Source organism: Aquila chrysaetos, chromosome 10, assembly GCF_900496995.4.
Source record: "Aquila chrysaetos chrysaetos chromosome 10, bAquChr1.4, whole genome shotgun sequence".
In the NCBI taxonomy this organism is placed as follows: domain Eukaryota; kingdom Metazoa; phylum Chordata; class Aves; order Accipitriformes; family Accipitridae; genus Aquila; species Aquila chrysaetos.
This window is the reverse complement of record NC_044013.1, coordinates 24,567,099-24,589,086: the sequence shown is the minus strand read 5'-3', so window position 1 is coordinate 24,589,086 and position 21,988 is coordinate 24,567,099. Positions and strand designations below refer to the sequence as shown.

At 50.0% G+C, this 21,988-nt stretch overlaps 1 protein-coding gene across 1 annotated transcript; it reads right to left on the bottom strand.

Annotated features, from left to right (window-relative positions):
• Positions 1-645: 645 nt before the first annotated feature.
• ADIPOQ (adiponectin, C1Q and collagen domain containing) lies at positions 646-7,382 on the bottom strand. The gene is made up of 3 exons (XM_030029213.1): positions 7,161-7,382; positions 3,143-3,362; positions 646-2,716 (listed from the first exon to the last, which is right to left on the bottom strand). Exons 2-3 carry the CDS (start codon positions 3,351-3,353, stop codon positions 2,190-2,192), a joined length of 738 nt encoding a protein of 245 aa, XP_029885073.1. The 5' UTR covers positions 3,354-3,362; positions 7,161-7,382; the 3' UTR covers positions 646-2,189.
• Positions 7,383-21,988: the final 14,606 nt, after the last annotated feature.

Sequence of the window (21,988 nt, the reverse complement as noted above, 5' to 3'; positions counted from 1 at the left end):
GTTTCAATTTTCCGTGCCTTCAGAAAATCCATCTGAAAATATTTGAAAAAAACACTGCAAAAGCTCTAACTTGCTCCTTTCAATTTAAGCCTCTTATTCCATTTGATCCAGCAACTGCTGCATTTTTAAATCTCCTTTTGTTTCTGGATTAGGTTTTTGGTTTGGTGGGTGTTTTTTTTTTTCTTTTCTCTTTTTTCTTTCCCTTCCCATTAATTTACACAATAGGAGCAGGGTTTTTCCCAGCTCTCTGAATTCAGCATGATCAGATTGAGCATCAGTTTGGCCCTTGCTAAATCTAGTCTGCTCAAAGTCTCCTGGGCCAGTGGAGGCCCAGTCTCTGGCTGGCTGGTCAGAGTGGATTCAGGCACAGTGGTTTTGGGGAAACAATCTGGAAACCAGAGCTCTTGTTATCCAAAAAGGAGGCAATACAGTGTGAGGTGGTGAGATGCTGAAGCCTTGATGAAAGCGAGAGGGTGGGCAGTTTCTTGGGAAAGCAAAAGAGGGGTGTCCCTGTGTGTGCCAGCCCAGGGTGCCCCCACCTTGCTGGAAAAATATATCTATATTTTCCTGGACTGCCTGGTGAGGCTAGGAGAAAGTCCCTTTCTTCAAATCCTTCCCAACGACGCATACAAAAATGTGGGAGCATTCTCATTAAGAGTTTTTTATTGTCGTTATTATTTGTAATGTGGTAACTCACTGGAGTGTAGAAAATGCTGCTGCTGGAAGTAATTTCAGTTGAAGATCTTAGTGCTGTTTTGTGCTTGTAATAACGCATTAGCTCTGATCTGTGTTAGCTTGTTCTGAAGCTTAATGGGAGTCTTCTTTGAACGTATCTGAGAAACCATCAAATCCTCTTTTAGCTGAAAGTCAAGCAAGCTCCTTGGAGAGCAGTTTGATGGGATTGCTACTAATCCCAGCCTTAATACTCTTCCCCCATTAAGGTAACCTTGCCGAGAGCTGGGGCAGGTCCTGGGGATGTTCATCCCAGGAGCCCACTCAACATGGGAGGTTGCACCACCACCTGAAGCTCTGCCGAGCTGGTGTGCAAACCATTGCTTATGGCACACTTATGGTGTGGAAAAGTAGAAACACGGTTGCTAGATCTCAACTTCTGACTGCACTTGGGAGCTATTCAGAGGGGAGATGGGACAGAATCCTGCCAGCTTGCAGATGGAAGATGCTGCTCGTGTGCCGCATGCTGGTGGCCTCTCGACTGAACAAGTACTTGTGCCATCACTGCCATTGCCAGGTGAGTGATTTGGGAAGGGACACCTCCACCCTGAGGTCCCCCGTTGCCCAGGAGCCTTGAGGGACCTTCTGCTCCCCAGTCAGGCATGGTGTTTGCAGGGGAGCTGCTGTCATTGCTGAGCATCACAACTGTGCGGCCAACACATCTGTGATCACCTTGGGACCCCCAAAGCCACAAGGTCAATGGGCTGCTTTTGTTGTGTGGCCTCACCGGTGTTCATATGGCTTTTCAGATAAAGCAAAAGAGAAGATCCCTGCCCTAAACAAGCATGCTGTCTACATTAGAGATAATGATAGGGGATAAACATAAAAGGAAAATCAAAGGATTAAAATAAGTGAAAGTTAATAATCTGAATATATTCAAAGATCTGGGCTAAAGAAGGGAGACAACAAAGCATGGGTGGAAGTCAAAGGCCCTAATAAGACAGGGAGTTACGATGGAAAAAATGGAGCCATCTGTTCCAGCTGAAAACAAGAGCAGAGATGGCTTTCGTGAATAGTCTTCTCCCTCTTCTACTCAAATTTTAAAATGCTGGCTAAAATGTGTACCACTGATTTAAATTAATTTAGGTGGTTAAAAAAGGGAAATTTAGAATGTGATATTTAAATGTAACCAATTTTTCTCTTACCTCTTTTAAATTTAAAAGCGGGTTAGGCCATCTTGAGAGTTACTCTTTCATGATGTGTCAGGAGTGGTGTTTGACTTTGGGCCCAGGTTTCCATGAGGAGAGCAAGAGCAGAGGTAGGAGTGAACTCTTGGTCCCATGGAAGTCGCTCCTGTATAACGTCACTGATTTCACAGGAGACAGGGTCCACCCTTGGCAATCGTTGCCTCCACAAAAGGCAATTTTCTGGTAAATACGGTTAGCTATAGCGCCAGTGCCCCAGGATGCTGTCTGGGGTTAAGCCACCTCATCCTTTCCCATGCAGCACCCCCTGCTTTAATGGACATCCAGGTCTGGGTACAGGAGGAAGCCCATGAAAGTGGAATCGTTGATGTTGTCGGCGTAGACGCCGTTGTTGTCCCCCTCCCCGTACACCTGAAGCCAGACCTCATCCCCAGTGCTGAGGTGCAGTAAGACGGAGCCGCTTGCTTGGTCAACATTGTTCTTCTGGAACTGGTCGTAGGTGAAGATCACTGCCTTGTCCTTCTTGTAGAGGCTGACCTTGACATCCGTCAGGTAGACCGTCAGGTGGTAGGCAAAGTAGTACATGCCGGGGATGCTGCAGAGGAACTTGCCGGTGCTGGCGTCGTAGTGGCTCTGCTCGTTGTAGAAGATCTTGCTGAAGCGGATGGGGACGTTGGGGTGGGGGGCTCGTTCCGTCAGCCCCACGCTGAAGGCAGAGCGGTAGACAAAGGCACCTTCACCCTTCTCCCCCTTCTGCCCTGGGTATCCAGGAAATCCTCTTGGCCCTTCCTGCCCTGGGACTCCTATTTCGCCTCGGTCACCTTTGGGACCTTGCATACCTGGGGGACAGAGTAGGGATGGGTGTTGGTTTTGCACTGTGCCGTCAGCCGCTACCCACCGGCTCAAAACACAGAGGGGGCTGTGGTATGAGGATCTGCTCGGCAGCATGGAGCTGAGGAAAGGCTGGATGGCTTCAACACCCCCCGTAAGCTGAGTCAGCAAGTAGAAAGCCAGCTCACCCTCCTGGCTGTATGCAGAGCTGCCAAGAGCAGCATGTCAGAAAAAACGTCATTAACTGGAAAAACAACCACCAGACCAAATTCTTTGACTTGGGTTGTGGAATCTCTATCCCTGGAGATATTCAAAAGTCATCTGGAAAAAGATCAGGCATGGACCCACCAGACATGAGACCTACCAGGGCTGGGCCTGGGGGCTGGGGCTGCCCACAGGCTCCAGCACTGACATACCCCCTGTTCCTCACCAACCTTCCTCTCCTTTCTCTCCCTTTAGTCCATCTTTTCCGTCTTTTCCGTCCCGGCCGGGGAGCCCGTTGTGGCCGGGATAGCCAGGCGCTCCTCCCATCCAGTTGGCACATGGTGTTTTGGGGTCGGGCTGGAGGTCCTGGGCAGCCACCTCTGTGCAATGGGGAGCCACCAGCAGCAGCGAGCAAAGGAGAAAGCCTGTTGGGCCCCTCATCGTCGGTTCCTGGTGTGGACAATCACTTTGTTAACTTTAAAGGTTAAGGGGGGGAGGGAGAGCGGGGGCGGGGAATTGAACAAAACCCCCACCCCTGAGTAACGGAGAGTCACAGAAGACTAAAATTTGAATCAACATATCTGAAGGAAAGCAATTCCGCTTGCCCCAAGGGCCCCTCTGCATCCAGCGTGGTGCTGGCGTGAGCTCCATGAGCCAAGCCGGGATGGGGCCCCCGGGAGCAGTGCGGACCTCATATCCAGTGCGGAGAGGAGCAAACGCCAGAGTTACTCCCCTGGCACTTGCAGGCTCTTTGCACGGGCACAGACGTAGCTCAGGACCGAGCACGGCAGATGCCAGGGTGTCTGTGGCCGATTTCTTCGCAAAGTTCTACTCAATTAGCCATGATACACTCTGACTTCTGCCTGGCTGAGTGAGCAGCTGATTGAAAGTATGGGTCTGACAGAGCCTGTCTCAAAACCTCAAAAGCCTTTAAGCTGAGCAGGTGGTTTATCACCGCACGTACAGCATGCTAACCTGGGTGTATCTAATGTGAACAAAAACTACAGCCAGGCTTTCCATCTCTTCCAAGCGACCATATGAAATTATGATACCAGTTTTTTTCTACCCAAATTCTGTTTTTTGATTATGGGAAGACAAGCTGCACAGTGTTTAGGCACTGTAGGGTCATATTTTTCTTTAACCTAGTTGTTTTGCTAGTCAGAGAATTCGTGCTACTCCCCAGAACCAGGTCAGTGGTGACACCCTATGGCCAGCCTGAGGGTTTGTTCTGATGCTCCCAGAAATCAGTGGGACCTTGGTGGGCTTTGGGTCAGGCTTTTAGGAAACAGATATTTTAAAACTTCTATTGTGTGATTTTGCTCACCGGGCAGAGATTATACCCTGGAACAATAAAGGTATCCTGTTATGAGGATTGTAAGTGGCATAATAGGCAATAAAACATGAATAGCAGCACGGCCATTAGAGTCCCTTAGCTCTGTAATTTCCAAGAAAAATAATATTTCAGAGCAATTCCTTTGCTGGGTTGATTTTCCTAGGCAAGCTATTTAAAGGTAATTTTAAATAATGTCTTATTAGCTCTCACGTAATTGCTTCAAAGGAAGCTAAATAAATGTGCTGGTTTTGGCTGGGAGAGAGTTAATTTTCTTCACAGTAGCTAGTTTGGGGCTATGTTTTGGATTTGGGCTGGAAACTGTTGATAATTCAGGGATGTTTTCGTTACTGCTGAGCAGTGCTTACATAGAGCCAAGGCCTTTTCTGCTCCTCATCCCACCCCACCAGTGAGCAGGCTGGGGGTGCACAAGCAGTTGGAGGGGACACAGCCGGGACAGCCGACCCCAACTGACCCAAGGGATGTTCCAGACCACATGACGTCATGCTCAACAATAAAACTAGAGGGAAGGTTGGCTGGGGGGCCGCTGCTCGGGGACCGGCTGGGCATCAGTCAGTTGGTGGTGGGCAATTGTTTTCATTTGCATCACTTGTCTTTCTTGGGTTTTATTTTTCTCTCTTTGTTATTTTCCTTTTCATTACAATTATTATTATTACTATTTTATTTTATTTCAGTTATTAAACTGTTCTATCTCAACCCACGAGTTTCCTCACTTTTACCCTTCCCATTCTCTTCCCCCATCCCACTGCGGGGGGAGCGAGCGAGCGGCTGCATGGTGCTTACTTCCTAGCTGGGGTTAAACCACGACAATAACAAAGAGGTTACCATGATTTCAGTTTTTGTAGGATATTCAGGGGGCTTTGAAGAAAACTTCAGAGCTCTGCTTAATGACTTTGGTGGGCAGTACCTAGCACATAAAATCAGGGAAATCCTAAAACCGTGCCCGCCCTGCCGGGCTCCAGCAATCCAGCAGCCGCGCGACACGCTGCGATGGGGCTGGGGCGTGGGCTCTGAGGCAGTTTTGGGGCTGAGGGTGTCGTGGGGTCCAGCAACCACAGCCTGAACCTCAGGCAGCGTTCCTGCATCTCTGCGCTTTGGGAAGCAAAACGCCCCTTTGCCACAAGGGATGTAGTGATTGTCCATGAACTAGGGTGGTCAAGTGAAACGGATGTCTATAAATCCTAATAGTGGCTTGGTCTGGCAAGCGAGAGTGCGCATATTTGGGCACGCTGTGACACGGCCACTTTGCCATGCCCCAGTGGACGACACTAAGTGGAGGGACCCCCGTCCCCCTGCCTGGGTCTCCTCTGGCTTGGCTACATGCGTGCACCCCTTCAAAATCAGCACAGGCTCTCTGGGGACTGCGTGAAAACATCCTAATGTTCAATAAAAATCTGCCTCAAAATTGCGTTTCTTGAGCTGTGTTTTGGTGATTTTGTTGCGGTTAGTTCCACTTTCTCATATGCTGCCTAGAACTCAAATATCATTAAAATTTTAGTGATGTGTGCCCCAGAGCCAGGTCTTCTGCTGGTGCAAAATAAAACCCTCCTTTACGGTCAAAAGCGGTGCAAATTTGAGGCAGCCCAAAGCAGGGAGCTTTCCTGGCAGATGACTGTCCAGCTTGCTCTGACGGGCTCGAAGCGATGCCTGTCCCACAGCATCCCTGGGCAGCTCTTCACTGCAGGTACGTAACACAATCTAGTTTTCTCCTTTCTCATAAGAAAAGTGTTGTGATATGCCAATAGAAAACGATTTCTATTGCTACAGTTTGACTCAAGCACAGGTGGTGTGCTTGTCTGAGAAACAAAGTAATTTCTCTGGCACAAGTATGTCTTACAAAGGGAAAGTTTTAAGCTGTGTCTGCTAGCTCTGAGTTTAAACTCTGGTTTAGGTATGATATCCCTTTTCCATATCTTTCCCATTTCTTTTTGTCTTTCCATCTGATGCTCAGCAGTGTAACATGAAATAATCTGCTAATTTGAATGTCAGTTGTACCTTTTGGACAAGTAATAGATGAACTAAGTACTACTCTTGGTGGCTTTCAGTTATTTCCTTGGCAGCTACTCTATTAAAAGCTCATGTGCATTATATGAAGCTTATTCATATATCAGCAGAAATCAGCACATCATCCATAAGAACAATGCCATTCATAAGTGCCACACAGTGATTCAAACCATGATTCAGAATTTTATATTACACATAACACTATATAAATATTAGTGTATATATATTTTGGGTATTTTTAATATATATATTATTATATATATATATATTTTGGGTATTTTTTTATATATATAGTGTATATATATATTTATATATATTTTTTAAAAACCCACACCTTTTTGCACAAAACAGAACAAAAAATCCATCTGTTTTCCAACTCTAGTATTTTCTTCAAAGGTTATTAACCAGGGGTTTGGCTTATGTTGATCTTTTTTTCTTTCTGTAATTACTTGTAGCATAGTTTTTGCTGACATTCCAGCAGTGACTTGTTCCAGGGGACTCGCACCTTAAATCTGGGTGGTGCAGGTTTCTGGCAAGGAGCTGATACGACTCAGGGAGATTTGGGGCAAACCCAATCTTCCCAGGAGTCTTCGAGGAAAGAGGTGAATCAAAAGGTGCCAGTACGGTACCCACTGTTATAGCCATGTGGTTTTTTACTGTTGTTCCTGACTACTTTTGATTTAGGAGTTTTGATCTCTAAATAGTGTTTCCAAAAATGGGAGTATGAATCTAAGGGACATCGGTTATTCTTGGTTTAAAACACTTGCTGGCTATTCTGAGAGTAACTCTAAGAAAGGAAACTCCTTGGAAATGGAAAAGTCTGTCTGCCTGATTCAGCCCAAAAGAAGAGAAAATCCTGAACTTAGTAAGAGGAAAAAAAAAATCATGCTTACCAGCTGCTTTGAGTCCTAGTTGGCTTGCTGCAGTCTCTTTAGAAATGAAGTCCGGCTACCACATCTCTATCCCTAAGGGCATGGGGAGCTGTCAGCTCAGGCACTGCATTTTCCATTTGCTATTGCGCATGCTGACCTAAAAGTTGGGTTTTCCCATTAATTTTTCCTGGCCATCACTTAAGTTTTGGACCGCTTATATAATCTGGTCACACTGGGATGGCTTTAGCCTTAACGGGGAAAATATGGGTTTGGGAATTTGACAGGAACTGAAGGAGCAATGGTTTGCTGGAGAAGTCCATGTGAAAGCCTGCTCGTCCAGGGCACGGCTTGTACAGCACAAGCTGCTGCTCTGTGTAAATTGGGAAATGTTGGCAGCTGATGGAGAAAGTGTGTCTACAGCCTTGCAGTAACACACTCAAATGGGTTTTTTTCAACGTGTTAGTAAATGAATTACTGTGTGAGAAGTTTTGGCTTCTTTTAACAGCAAGAGCCATTCCTGTCTGGAGGCTGCTGCTGCACCAAAGAAGGGCAAAGCTGCCCGAGGGGAAGGGCAGTGCTGGGGGAAGAGTTTTGTCTTAAGCCAGCCAGGAACATGACAGCGCTATCATAAACCATCAGAGTAATTTCAGCCCTACAGATGGCTTTCAACCTATCGCACATTTTCGCTTTAGGTCAAAACGAAGTCTTTTTTTCCCTGTGTCTCTCCTTCCAAAATGGAGGTTGAACCTCAGAGAGCAGAGGCTTTCCTCTCCAGCCGCTCCGGGGCAGTTCAAGGTTAGCTCGGTGGGACCTTGGCAAACCTGGGCTCGCAAAATCGAACCAGGAAAAAATAGTGTGATGTGTGTTGTTGCAACTGGGTGTGGGGAGCCGGTGTCGGGGAGCTGGTGCCCTTGGCAGAGGAGAAACTCATCCAAGGGAATGTCAGCAGGACAGTATCCTGAACTACTGAGTTGTAAAGACCTGGCTATCTGGAAGGACTAAAAGGATGAACACATAAATAATGTCTTATGTGTAGAGCTGGGAGTCAGCAGGGGTGAATTTTGAAGTCCTGAGGAGAAGGGTACAGAAGGGAGGAGCCACAGAACGGCTGCTCGTTGTCTGCCTTATTTTGGTCAAGCCTTTTTCCCAGCATTTGAAGAATTTGATTTTTTTTTTTTTTTTAATGATGGTTTTTCCATGTGATGTTGAGACTTAAAACAATCCCTCATGCAACCCCAGTAAAATATGACAGAGATCTAGTTGGATCTGTTGTTTTCTTATAAATGTGATTTGCTAGAGCTATGTGTGTCATTGTTTGTGTGTGATGCCAATGTTTCTGTCGAAGTCTCGTCTCCTGAGCAATGAAGAGAGGAACAGGATATTGGAACTGAAATAGGAACTTTTTCTGCAGTGGAGATGAGAGGTTTTCAGCTGCCTCTGCCCGGGCTGTGAGCAAGACAAGGCTGTTTTCCCTGCCAACTCTCGGCTTGAACCCCGAAATGCATGATTGGTGTATTTATTAGGATGCCAGGATTTGAAAATTGGACCCAATGTGTTTAATAGATAGTGCTGCAGTTACCTCATGGCCTTTCAATTCAGTCGTTAGGAAAATACCACGGTGATAAATCTTTCAGTGGTCCACCAAACAGCCTCCCAAACATTATCCCTGCCTTCCAGAAGAGAGGTGGAAGTTTATCTCTGGGAGTACAACCAGCTGGTACAACCCCTGCTGCACTCGCTTGTGGTTATGTCATCTTACACACTTGGTTTGCGGGTCAGTGCTGGCTCCTGTTCCTGCTGCAGAGGGAGATATTGTACAAGCCAGTGAGCTACTTCTGGCTGTGTGATAGGAAAACATTTAAAAGGCCCTTTGCTCCGCCTGGTGACAAGCAAAACCTGCCGCCAAATGCAGCAGTGCTGGACCAGCAGTGCTCACAGCTGTGGTGCTCAGAGGCAGCAGCTCTGGTTGGGGCTGGGGGCTCTTTTTGGCACAGAGAAAGCCACTGTCCACAAGACCTGCGATACCTTGTCCACTTTGCACCGTGGTCACCAGAACTCCGGTGTGGGACACGCTGCCCGTACCTAACTCGGCCACAAACCTTGTGCTGAGCCTGACCTTCTTTTCTCTCTTGGATCTGATGCAAGCCCGCAAATACAAAAAATACAAAACCGACTTGATGGATTCTGGATTGCAGCTTTCACTAAGAATCAAAAATAAGCAGAAAGTTATATTTAGCCATCTATAAACAGGAATAAAATAGCGCAGGGGGCTCGTTATCAGCTGTGCTCCATCAGCGCAGTCAGGATCCCCGCTGGTGTGATTTGAGGGGTGAAAAGCCGCTTTGGCTGTGGGGAGGTTGGGATGGCTGCCTCGGGAAGAGCTCGGTGGCCGCCCAGGCCAGCCTGGCCCCGTGGGCAGGCAGGATCCGTGCCCCGGGGGCCGGGAAAGGAGCCCCCAGCTGCCCATCGCTGTCCTCCCCCAGCGGGGTCGAGCCAGTACCGCTGTGGAGCCCAGGCCGTGGGAACCCTCGTCCCCCTGGTCATCCCTTCCTGAGGCTGCCGTGCCCCCCCCAGCCCCAGGGCCCTCTGCTGGGAGCTGCCCCCTGCCCTGCCCCGGCTCGCCGTCCCTCCGGGACGCCTGGCCCTTCCCTTGTCTTTCCGCTGGCCCTGGATACCGCACGTCCCAGAAACAACACGCATTCCCCACTTTGCTAAAAACGGCAAAAGCTGTCGACGCCATTTAGCGGGCTGGCCGACAGGCTGTTACGTGCTATTTTGGTGCTGCCCAAGGCCGTGTGCAGCGGAGGGACCACAGCCTCCGTGCCAGGGGTGCTGCTGGCTCTGTCCCCGGGCACCGCCGGCAGCCCCGGCCGAGCCAGCTCACCCCCCCGCTGCGATCCGGCCAGCTCCGCTCGCCTGGCCAGGCAGACCCCGTGCCTGTCCCCGCCGTTGCTCCACGGGCACCTGCGTCGGGGGCAAGACGGCGGCGAGTGCTGAGAGGCCAACTCCAAAGAACGAGCAGCAAAATGGCCTTCAGCACCGGTGCCGCCGTCAGCAAGCACCCTGGCCGCAAACTGCGCATCTCCCTGATCCCATACCCGGTTGTGCGCCCAAACCCTTTCCCGTACAGCATTGTACTTCCCTCTAGCGGCTAATTAGCAACGGGGAAGAGGAGCGCTCTCCCTGCGGGCAGGCTGGAGGGTGGCAGCCTGGTCCTGCGTGCGCTTGAGGGCTGCTCAGCCCCTTCCCTGGCAGCCTGGCTCCCGCGGGTTCCGCCGTGCCGGTGGGTGCCCCTTGTGCAGCGTGGCATTGGGCTGCTGCGGCCATTCGCGTCCCCCACGGTGCCGGCGGGGAGGCACGAGGGCCATCGGCACGGCACGCGGCGTAGCCGTGCCTGTCACAAGCTCGTGGAGCCTGATGTTCCCGCTGGATTTTCCTACACGAGTGCAGGGAAGAGGCTTAGGTCCAGGGACAGGCAGACCTGGCAGCAGCGGCCAAGGAGGGCTGTGCGGGTGCAGCGCGGGTCGGGCCGGCGCGCAGGAGGGGACGAGGGCTTTATGGGGCCACGTGGAAGCCCGGCCGGGCTGTGCACGGTGGGTTGCTCACCCAAGGTGACGGTAGCGCCGGTCAGGTGGTGGAGGGGATGGGAGTCCCAGGGCCACCAGAAGCCGGCAGCGAGGAGGGGACGTGCCCTGCTCGGCCGGGCGGGGGGAGCCCTGGCCCTCCCCCGGCTGCAGGACCACGGGACCCGCCTGACGCACTTTGCCTTTGCTTGATGAATTCGGTCCGCTTCTCGGCAGCGGGGTTACCAATTTCTCGGCCCGTTTCACACAGACAAACGGGCTCTTTTCTTCCCTGCAATGGGCACCTCGGGCAGACCAGCTCCTTGCCAGGCTTGAGCAACAGCGTGTTTGTCTTCTCTGTGATCGCAAATAAACTTCCCCGGCCTCAGGGGATCCCCACTTGGCTCCCAGAGAGGGATCTTGGCGCAGCAGGGTTTCTCATGCCGAAAGGGACATTGAGACACGTTTGTTCAGGAAACAGGACCCTGTAAATACTGCTCAAAGCTCCTTTTATTAATGTTATAGCTGTTCCCAAGGTGCTTGTTTCTGTGCTGCAAGTTCGGGGTGCTGCTTTGGCCTCTCCGGGCTGTGCCAGGGAAATGCAGCCAAGGGCCTGTGTAGGGGGTTAGGCACAACTCCGTCCAGCCCCCCTCCGCTCTCACGCCAACTTGCAGCTGAGCCAGGTACTGACTTCTTTTAGCACAGGCTGGTCTTGTTTTGGGGCTCGTTCTGGGCTGGGAAGAGGCCGGGCAGGAAGCAGAGTAACAACCTCAGTGATGTGGTATGCGGAGCACTCCCCTGCAACATCCCCTGCCAAAACATCCTCCCCAGGTTTCGCTCCCAGCGGTGATCGCATCTTTCTGACGAGGCACCTGAGAGCGTACCTCTGCCCGGCTCTCCTCTTCAGCTTTGCTCCACAGGCTGAGCTACTAATGAGGTATTTAATGAGATTTCTACTTGCCCATTAAAATGAACACCTCAATGCAGGCGAGGAAGGAGAGATTGCAGCTGATAATCACGCAGCCCCCTGAAGCCTACTTGTGTTCATGGAAAAAGCATTTTTACAAAGTAGATAAATTATTTATTAGGAGAGCATTTCTAAATAAATCAGGCACAGAGAAGAGCAGTTTCCTTTGCACACGTGAATTTCCTCATTATCCAAGTCAGCCAGGCCCCTCGGGTGCGAGGTTTGGACAATAGATGGTGCTAACCGCAAGCCTGGCCAAGTACTGCCGAGTCCGGGGGGACTGAGGGCTGCTTTGCAGTGATCCCCTCAAAAAGCCATTGCTCTGGTGGAGAGCAGCAGGAGGGTGCATGGGGGTTTCCTCCAGGTATCCTGAACAGCCAGCGCGGCGCCTGCTCCTGGTGGCACTGTCGGCAGAGATGCTCCTGCAATTCCCATCTGCTTGGTCCAGGCAGGCCCGTTCCTCTGCTGGTTTGTGGGCTTTAGGGTGGAAGGGAGCCATGACCCCAGCCAGCCAAAAACAGAACAGAAAAGAAAAACTTTGGGGTTTGTCTGGCGCTTTGCGACACATGTGCAACATGGTGGAGGTAATCCCAGCTCAACTACCACAGGCTAGCCAGTCTACATCACTCTTCTAGCCTTTTTAAAGGGGTGTTTGCCCCCCAGTCCCCTATTTTTCATCACTTTTGGTTGCTGAGGGACAGAAATGGCATCATCCCCCTCAGTCACCACTGCCCATCACTGGAAATGTCTCTTCTTTCAGACCCTGTACCCGCTGCTCTCGATTTGGGGTAAGAGTGTCGCTGGGGTGTCCGGAGGAGCTGTACTAACCAGAAGAGTGTATTTGCTCTGGGTCTGATAGGAAAGGGAGGGGGCATGTGGAGCCCCGTAACCCTGAGCAGTTTGGCAGAGGCTGTGTGGGGGCAAGTGGTTCCGTGCTGGGGCACACTGCAGGCAGCGAGGGGCCACAGGATGCTGGGGCTCCTCCTGCTGGGGTTTCAGGGTGACCCCCAGCTCTCCCCACAGCAGCCAGTTGGGATTTAGGACTCCTCGCAAGGCGATTTTCTTTCCCTCTCTCAGTCCCTTCCCTCCTTTTATCCCCCATTGCAAACAGGACAGTTGCTCTCACTGCAGGCAAGCGTGTGGGTGCTGGCACGTCTGGCTCCTCCGAACAGGGCTCCAGGCAGGCGGGGTGCAGGCAGGGTGCAGGCAGGGCTCCTCGTGGCTCCGTAAACCACAGCCCTCATCCGCTGTGTTCGAAAGTACTGCCTGGTGACAGCCCGGTGCCATCGACATCCGCTTCCACGCTGCCACTGGGATGAAAGTCAGGAGCCCGTGAGTGAGATAACACCCTCCCATCACGCTTTTCTTTGCATTATTCAAATGCACAAGAATAACTTTTGGCCATAATGGTTTTTCCATTCACTGCGGTATCGATGCAGAGCCACCAGCTCCGGTAATCTCTGCCGTGCATTAGCTGACTCCCTGCTTTTTGCAGCATGATGGATGTGATGGCAGGGCAGCGGGGCAGGCGGGTTGGGCACTGGCCTGCTGGATTTCGGAGCTGTTTTTTCAGTGCAAGACCCTCCTGGACTGTCATTCAACTGCCAATGAGACTGAGTCACTGTATTCTCAGGCCAGGCGACCAGTCCCTGCCTGCCTTGCAGAGGGTCTGTGCTCAACTTCAATAATCTTTGCTTGAAAACACCAGTGCGGTGCTAAGAGATAACAGTTTGCTTGTTTCTCCCATCATTCATAAAATCTAATCACTTAGAAGTGAGGACATGATTAATTAAAGGCATTATGAATCTTACATTGTCTATAAAATGAAATATCATTGTGGAATCTGAGTGATGCATATTTCACCAAGAAACTGTAAATCTGATAAAAAATGATTACTATATGTTTTTACTTTGGGCATTTCATGGTATAAATCATCACAAAGTGCTCTTCGGGAAGTTGCAAAGAATGATACATCCATGACATTTTCTACAGGACATTTCTTTGTGCTTAGCAGAAGGCATTTATGGTTGCTGTAGGCCTTATGATGTCTTCAATTATTAATTTTTATAAGTGCTTGTTCTCCTGACTTGAACAGCCAAAACCACACTGTGACTGGTTTTAGCAATAAATTGTGGGTTTTTTCTGGAATCAAATGACTTTGCCTCCGCTGCGGACTTTGCCTCTCCTCCATATGAAAAACAATGCTGGTTCACTGTCAGCTATCACAACGTTTTATATGTTTCTCGCTTTGGAAAGCACCTTTCCGTCTGGCAGCACGGGAGGCAGCCGGCTGACCCAGCAGCCTTCGTTCGCACTTGGGCTGCAGCACCTTGCCTTGTGTCTGCTGGGACGTTTACGTGCGAGCTGGAGAAGCAGATCTGGCAGCCGAGGGCAGACTGGAGGCCTCAACACACGCTCGCTGCAGACACGCCAAGGAACTCTGTAGGACTGGATGTGATGTATTCAAAGCGTTGCGTTCGCTGTGGTGGGCTGTGGTCAGCAGCCCTGGTTAGAGCTTCCTCCCTCATGCTTGCAACTCAGCCTGGGCAGAGGAAACGCATCCTTCTGCTGCAGACCTGATGTTTTAAAAAACCTTTACAAATGCGTATGCAAAACATCCAGTGGTTTGTGTCGGTGCCCCTGAGCTGGCGCTCAGTCATGGCTGGATGCCAGGGACTCTACGCAGCCATGAGACCCTTAGTGCTGCTCATCTGGGCTTGAGACAGCCGAGTACCCTTGCCCACAAGGAAATCCTATGGGATTGGCCCCCCGGACACCAAACCCACAGGCAAACCAGATGTCCTGAACCCTCCTGCTCTCGCAGACCACCTCCCGCTCCTGCTGTGCCCCCACAGCTGCCTCCCCGGCAGGATGGGCACGCTGACCATGAGTCTTGGGGTGCCCCGGTGTGCTGGGTTGAGATCCTGCTGCCTTGGCATCTCTAGAGTCTCCTCCAGCAAAAGCCATGGAGCTAGACAGGCAGATGGGAGTGAAAGCACTTCTGTATTAAACCACATTTTTAACGTGATTCTTATGTCCCTGCCTGGCCCATCACCCACAGCCGGGCACTCCCCTTCCTCCTGCTTCTGGCTGCAGTGTTTTCTGTGGATTGGGTTCAGCTGGATAAATTCATCTCCTTTTGTATTTATAATCCCTACGAGGGTGGTGTCTTTAACAGAGACTATTCCTTCTCATTGCTTTGACAAAGCAAGCAGCAGCTCCCTGCTGTGTCTCCTCTCAGATGACACAGAGGTTCTCTGAATAGCAAAGAGAGAAAACAAAAGGGATCTAAGCTGTTTCTCTTTTTTTTCCAGGCAGTTACACATACCCACCTCACAGAAAATTCCCCCCCAATACTTTAGTTTTTTACTTTTCATATGCTTGCATCCTTGAGGCTTTGCCTGCGAAGCACGCTGCTGGCTTACTGATAGAGATGGGGACATCAGAGAGAGTCTCTTTGATGGGAGAAGAGGAGTGAGAAAGGAGGTTTTTTTCCTCACAGCCAAAGAGGAAAGATTGAGAAAATTCAAAGAATCAAAATGAGGTATGATATAGGCATTCATCATGGGAAACACCCCAATACCTGCCATCTAGGACTGCAATGGGCCTACACCGACCTTACAAGCGGTCCAGCTAAAAAGTGTAATTTAATTCCTATCATGGCAAAAGCCATCCCTGTGCTTGACCAAGACTGCTGACTTGAGGCAGGAATGAGTACTCATGGCATTGCCTCATTTTCCCAAGGCAGGGCGGAGCACAGGTGCCTGCTGACCTCAGGCTCTTTCCCAGCCCACCGACTTTCTTGGCAGGGAAACTCTTGAGCGAACTTCCCATCGGTGGCTTCGGAGGAGACCGCTGGTGGCACATGGGTGCTGAGACATCACCCGCACCACGTGGCTGTGCAGCATTCACCTGCCTCCAAAACCGGAGGTTTCACTCGCCCAAGCAGGCACCAGCGCGGGCAGGTGACGCCGGTGTCATCGCCGTCCCCGCCAGGTTTCTGCTGGTGTGCGCAGCGGAATCGGGCAGAATCCGGCCCCCAAGCCCCACAGCTAGTTTTTTTGTTGTCTCTTGGCTTGCCCTGTGCAAATATTTTTATCTGGCTGAACCACAAATAATTGCTTACAGCTTTGCCATTTGGGTGTGTGATGAGCCTGAAAATGCCAGCATGTGTTTGCCGGAGATAATCAGGCTGCTTTTGTGCTCAGCAGCTTTGTCATCTCTCACTCTTTTGCTTTTGTTTCTGGGCTTCGTTCATCTCACACCTTCCCCTCGGTGAGTGGTGCCTTTTCTGATACCTCTGAAAACAATTGACTTCATATCTTGGTCATTTTTTTAATATTTGTTTCTGAAATGTAGGAAAGCAGCATCTCTGCATGTGTCCCTCGGTGATTGCTGCTTATGCAGTGTGTGCCTTGATTCAATTAAAAATATGATGATGTTTCCCCGCCAGACCCTGCCACCATCCCTGCAAAGCATTTTCTACCTTGATAGTGTTTTCCAGTTCATAAGTGCAAAGTATTTTAACAGCCTTTCCCTTTGGGACAGCACACTCTGGCTGCGTTGTAATGACTCCAAAATGTTTCTGCCGCTCTGAAATGGAAAGAGTAGCCCCAAGGCCATTACTCGGGCCAAGCATTTCTCCAAGACAGAGATTACCTGCTTTCTGAAGTGGAATAAATACAATTAAATTAAACATAGTGGCTCTCTTCTTCTCTCTTCCCTCAGCAGACCCCTACCACCTCACACAGGACACATGGGTCTCCTTGGCTGTATGGGTCCATGGGCCCTGGCTCTCCTGCTTCCCATAGCAGCTCTGTCATCTGCAGGGAGTTTTTGTACATGCTTATCAACGAGGAGCATTGACCATGTTGCATCGCTCTAAAGAAATAGCCTTCTTTCTCTGTCCTGATTGTTTTACCCAGCTTCTCTGAATTTGTTCATTTCTCATCTTGCTGTTTCCTATACTGTTCAGCCAGTGTTTGATTTTTCCCCCACCTTCTGCATATTCAGTTTGTTATTTGCAGTCGGTCCTGAGCAGAACATAAACCTGGCAACATCTGAATCATATTTTCCACTGCTAGTGTTGGAGAGCAGCACAAATTAGCCATTATTGCTAATGACAGGGCTATGGTAGAGACCTTATGCATGATGATATTTTAGTAACAGGTGGGTAAGGAAACACTGGTGACAAGAGGTGGTAAAGGAGCACGGGTAGGAACTTGTCTCAGCTGCAGCTCCTCTACATCAGCGCATCCTGAGGCTGCTGCATGGTGGCCCAGCCTTGGGTACAGCAACCCTCCTGCTTTTTCCCCTTACAGAGGCAGGCTGCAAAACCCAGCAGTTCAGTGACCTTCAGAGCCAGCCGGTGAGTCAGCTGCAGAGTACGGAAGCATTTGGTGAATTTTGGTTTCAGTATTGCTCAGCTCTGTCCTCTCCATTTGGGCTGTCTGACCCATCGGCTCCTCTGCAGCCTCTCTTGCTCCTGAACTGGGAACGTGCTTTCCCAAGAGTGTCCCCTGTAACCTTCCCTCCTCTTAACGGGGGGAAGCCAGAGAGTTAGTAGTTGCAGCAGAGGGGCTGGTGATGTTGTATTTCATGGCAAAACTTTCTGTTCCCAGTGAATCTGGTTTTGAAGGTGGAGGCCTATTGCTAACTCCTTGGAACAGATGGGAATTGACCTGCAGTCACTGCTCAGTTACTCTGTTCTCTAAGAAGATTGTTAAGATGCTGCTGTTGGGTTTTAAACTAGAAGCAGTCTTGCATAAACCTCATGAAGTCTTGGTTGTGTCCTTCTATTGTTTATCAGCACTTCAGTATATTATTGATATGAACCTTAAGGCTTTTGGTGTCCATTGTAGCCACCTGTGAACTGGCTCAGGCACAGGGTGCAGTCCAAATGGCTGTTTCCTAAAGCAATGCCTTCCTAAGAGCGTACATGCTTACGCTTCTCTCTCTTCCTGAGAGCTCAGCTGGGGTGAGGTTGCTTGTTTTTATCCCTGGAGGAAGTCAGCTGAAGCCTCCATCATGGAAAATGGCCTGGCACCTGCCTCACCACCAAATATACCTCTTGTTCTAAGCGTGGGGAAATGTGTCTGGTTTGCTTACTTGCTTACCTCTGAACATAGGCAAAGGACACCATCCTTTTATTTTCCATAGAAAAGGAACCTACTCTGTCGTCTCTCTCACTTTCCTTTCAGCTGATTACTTTAACCATTCCCTCAGGTTATGTCTAGGCACCAGAGAGATGTTTCCTGGGGGGTCTGCATATCGGGCAGGCTGGTTCGGGTCTCGCAACTTCCTCCTGTCACTAAGGAGACCCAAGAAACGTCACCTGCACCAACTGCCTTGGACAGCCCGCACCGAGTGAGGGGATGTCAGCAGGGCGACAGCATCTCCTCAGCATCAGAATCCCTGTTGGGGAGCTCCCTTCGACTCCAGGTGTCAGCAGGAGCTATCACCCCTCTGTGTAGTCTAAGGATGGCTGAGCGGTATCCAGCGTACCTTGGCGTTGTCTCCCCTCCCCTTGCCATATTTGTGCTGTGCATTGCTCAGGGCAGAGACCTAGTCAGAGGAGGCAACCGTCCCTTGAGCAAATCTCATAAGGAAATCTCCTTTGCTGTTGGTGAAACCCTCCTACCCATTCATCCCTCCCCATATAGAGTGCTACCAGACTTTTCTTCCCTGTGCACTGTGTGATTTATTTCTCCACAGCAAAATTCTTTGTTTTGTTTCATGTTTCTGCAAATCAGCCTTGCCACTTGTACATGCGGCAGGTCTGTTCACAGGTAGGCTCTGCCCTGGCCTGTCTTTATTCCCACCATTTGCGTGCTCCTTCTGACCGTTGCCTGCCTTTTCGCTTGGTGTGGGTTTTGCAAGAAGCATTTCCTCAGACCTCGTATTTCTGCCCTCTCCTGGCACGTTCCTTTGGATTCCATGCTGGTCTGCTGTGATATCACCCTGCTTTCCTACCCAGCCTTGTAGCCCCTCTCATTCACATGCTGTGGATGCTTCCCCATTCCAGCTGTGGTTTTCTGTATTCAAGGAGGAATATTCTGGCAATTTCTTCTTCTCTTCTAAATTTCTGAGCCCATTATAACCTGAGTGAAGGATTCTCCTGTCCTCCCAAAGAACACATTTAATTTGGCTGTCTGCGCTGTGTAGAAAAGCTTCTTCACAAGTTTCCTGCCCCTTTTGTTTTTCTTAAATGCAACATTTTTAAAGTTTAATTTAAACTATGAATGCAATATCTTTAAAATCCGTGTAGCACAGTACGATAACCTGCTTACTGTTCTCCACTTAACTTTTGAACAGACCTGCTGTCTCTGATTTAGAAGTATTAAATAAAAAATGTGGCTTTTATTCATCCTCCCTTTCAGGCTCCATCTGCCTCCTCGAAAAGCTGGAGTTTTTGCTTGAATCTTTTCCAGCTGTGACAAGTATTTCGGGGAGGCTGAGGTAGATTAGATTTTATAGCTACTCTCTTCCACATTATCTACCTGCCACCTCTGCTTTTCCTGCCTGTTTCCATCTTCTGTGTTTAGACCCACACCTTTGGTACTGTGCAGCATCATGGTCACCAGGAAGGACTTTGCAATGGGATTAGGATGAGTCGTTACTATAATATAGGGAAGATTTGCATGTTTCTCTCAGGCTGCTGCCACTAAAATAACAACAGCTGCTCTAAACCAGAACCACCTTTCAGCTGGAGTCTTCCAGCGTTTGCAATCCAAACACCTCGCAGATGGGGCTGCAAGCAGCAGCCCTCTTCTATAAGACCGAACATCTCCGCTAACCCCGGCCCATTCACTGGGCTCCTCTGAGTAAATACACATGCATGAGGGAATAAGGCCAATGACTGCAGGTGACCTTTTGCCAACACATTCAAAGAAAAGTTGAGAAAACCTTGACTTTCCTTTCAAGGAAGGTGCTGTCAAGGCCAGCTCCCTCTTGCCAAACGGACATGAGGAAGGGACTCTGGTGTTCATCCCGCTGCGATGTGGCAAAGGCTGCTGACCAGACATCTTCCCCTTGGTGACATTTGGCTTCACCACCCGCTGTGGTAAACCAGGGGCTGAACCTCCTGCCAGAGAACAGTGGGCATGCACCCTGCCGCCGTGAAAACAGGAAGCAGTAAAAGGCTAAATCTTTTTTTACAGCTCAGTCGGCTATTGAGAAAATGAACAGTTATCTGCTGTTCTTATCTAAGAGTGACTCTTTTGCTTCCTGTGTTATTGTAGGTAATGCAGAAATTGTCTTCCCTTGTGAACCTCGTTTCCTTGAGATCTTTTCTGAATTCACAGCTTCCCCTTTGCACACTGTTATGTAAGCAGCTCTCAGGTCACATCCTATTTTGACGTAGTGTCTTGGAAAAGAAGAGATGCAGGCGATGTGGGCTGAGGGGGACCAGGCATAACTCCTGTTTAGAGCTGTGGTGTTTGTGGATTTGCAGTTGGTGTCTGTACAGCAGCAGAGGGAACGATAAAGCTCCAGGACAGGTGGAGAGGACAGTTACCGTGAACAAAGCGTCGTCTGCATCAACTAATGCGTTGAGGGGCAGAGCCGGGGCTGGGGCCAGCCCACCTCAGTGTGCCGGCATCAAGGGAGTGGGTGTTGTGCACCCAGAAGGACAGACCACCCCTGCGGCAGGTCTGCAGGCTTTGCAGGTGGAAGGACACATTTAAGGATACCCTTGCACACTGGAGTAGCCAGACTTGGTCTAAGCTTTTCTCTTGTTAAGTGTTCAGAAGCATCTATTTTTTCTTCTTCTCTGGCCCAGGGGATTTCTAAGCAGATAAAGGTGATGGAGGATGCAGGACAAGGGAGGGCTGTATGTCCTGCGTTCCGAGCCAGGCAGGCTGCAAGGGCAGATCTTCTTCCCCCCTCTTTTAATTAGAAAGTTAGTCACAGCACTACCTTTTGAGGGGAAACCCTGTCCCTGGGGGTCTTGTGCTCGTGCAGATGTTCCAGGAGAGTTGGTGAGGAGTATCTGCTTGGTGCTGGCAGCGCTGCCCAGTCTGACATCTCCTGCAGCACTTGGATCCACGTCACTGTTCTCCTCCCTCCTCCTTTTGGACTCGCAAGCTGTCTCCCTGGCAGGACATCTTCCTTCGAATGGCAGCCCCCAACTCAGGATGAACTGCTGTGCAGATCTTAAAGGGATCACAAGCATGGGTGGTGATGGCTGGCATAGGATCAGCACAATCTCTTTTCTTGCCTTGGTGCTGTCTCCACGCAAGCCCCTCGGGAAGGGTGTGCTGCCTTTGCTGCCCTCACAAGCAGGAGAGAACTTGGCCTGAAGCATGCATACCTGTGCATCAGCTGTACCACTGTGGGAAACGGGAGGAGAGCATGAGCTCAGAGGATGCCGAGCTTCTGAGCTGGCTGTGACAGTGCTCACGCCTGTGCCTGCTGAGCCTGGAGAGTCACCGCTTCACACTGGAGAGGGATTTGGCCTATGTCATTGACCGAAATTTTGTGTCAGTGATTCTGCCCATGCCTGGATGGAAATGGGGCCATTCTGAGGTTGAAATGGGCCAAAAGCAAGCAGTGAAGTCAGCCTGGCAGGGAGAGCGTGGGCAAGAGGCACCGCGCTGCACGGGGCAGGGGAGGCATCGCTGAGGAGCCTGCAGCTTAAGAAATGCTTCAGAAAGCAATGTTCACAGCTGAAGGGCACGGTGAGAAGGCACACATGAAAACAACATGTGGAAACATTACGTGGCGTGGAGACAGGATCAAGCCACAAGCGGTTGAGAAGCTAATGGTGAGCAAGTAAAGGAAGAAAGCAAGTGTCAGAGATATGAGAGGCACCTTGCCAGACAGCGTGGGCATGGGGGCTGAAGTGTCCCTTGTTAGAGGAAGTAGGAAATATGATGAGAGAGCAGAAGGCTGCTGTAATGCCTACAGGGACAACTGAGGTGTTAAATGCGTGAAAGACAAACATTGACATGGCATTAAAAGTAAAATATATCAAGAAAGCATGGGCCAAGCAGGTAGTACCAAAAAACTGGTGAAAGAATATAGGTACAGCAACCGTGAAGAAATATGATCCTACGCATCCAAATGATGGTAGAGGAGTAGGGTTATTATTAGCACTATGAAAAATTAAGGTGAAAGTAATTGGGGCCCGTCTTGCAGAAAGCAGTGGGTGAGACAGAGACTGGTTTAAGAACAGGCTGAAGTTCCTCTGATGTACCATTCATGCTTCAGTGGCTGGAGGGTGAAGTGGGGTAGGAGACAAGCATGGAGCGGAAGATGTTTGCCATTTTCCTCAACTTTAGAAAGATCCCTCTTTCAGTTTCCAAGGAGGGGTTACAGTG

Excerpts from the sequence above, each read along its gene's own strand:
- ADIPOQ (XM_030029213.1), bottom strand. The coding sequence starts at position 3,353 with ATGAGGGGCCCAACAGGCTTTCTCCTTTGCTCGCTGCTGCTGGTGGCT. Across the intron at positions 2,717-3,142 it reads GGGAGAGAAAGGAGAGGAAG|GTATGCAAGGTCCCAAAGGT; the intron begins GTTGGTGAGGAA and ends TCTGTCCCCCAG.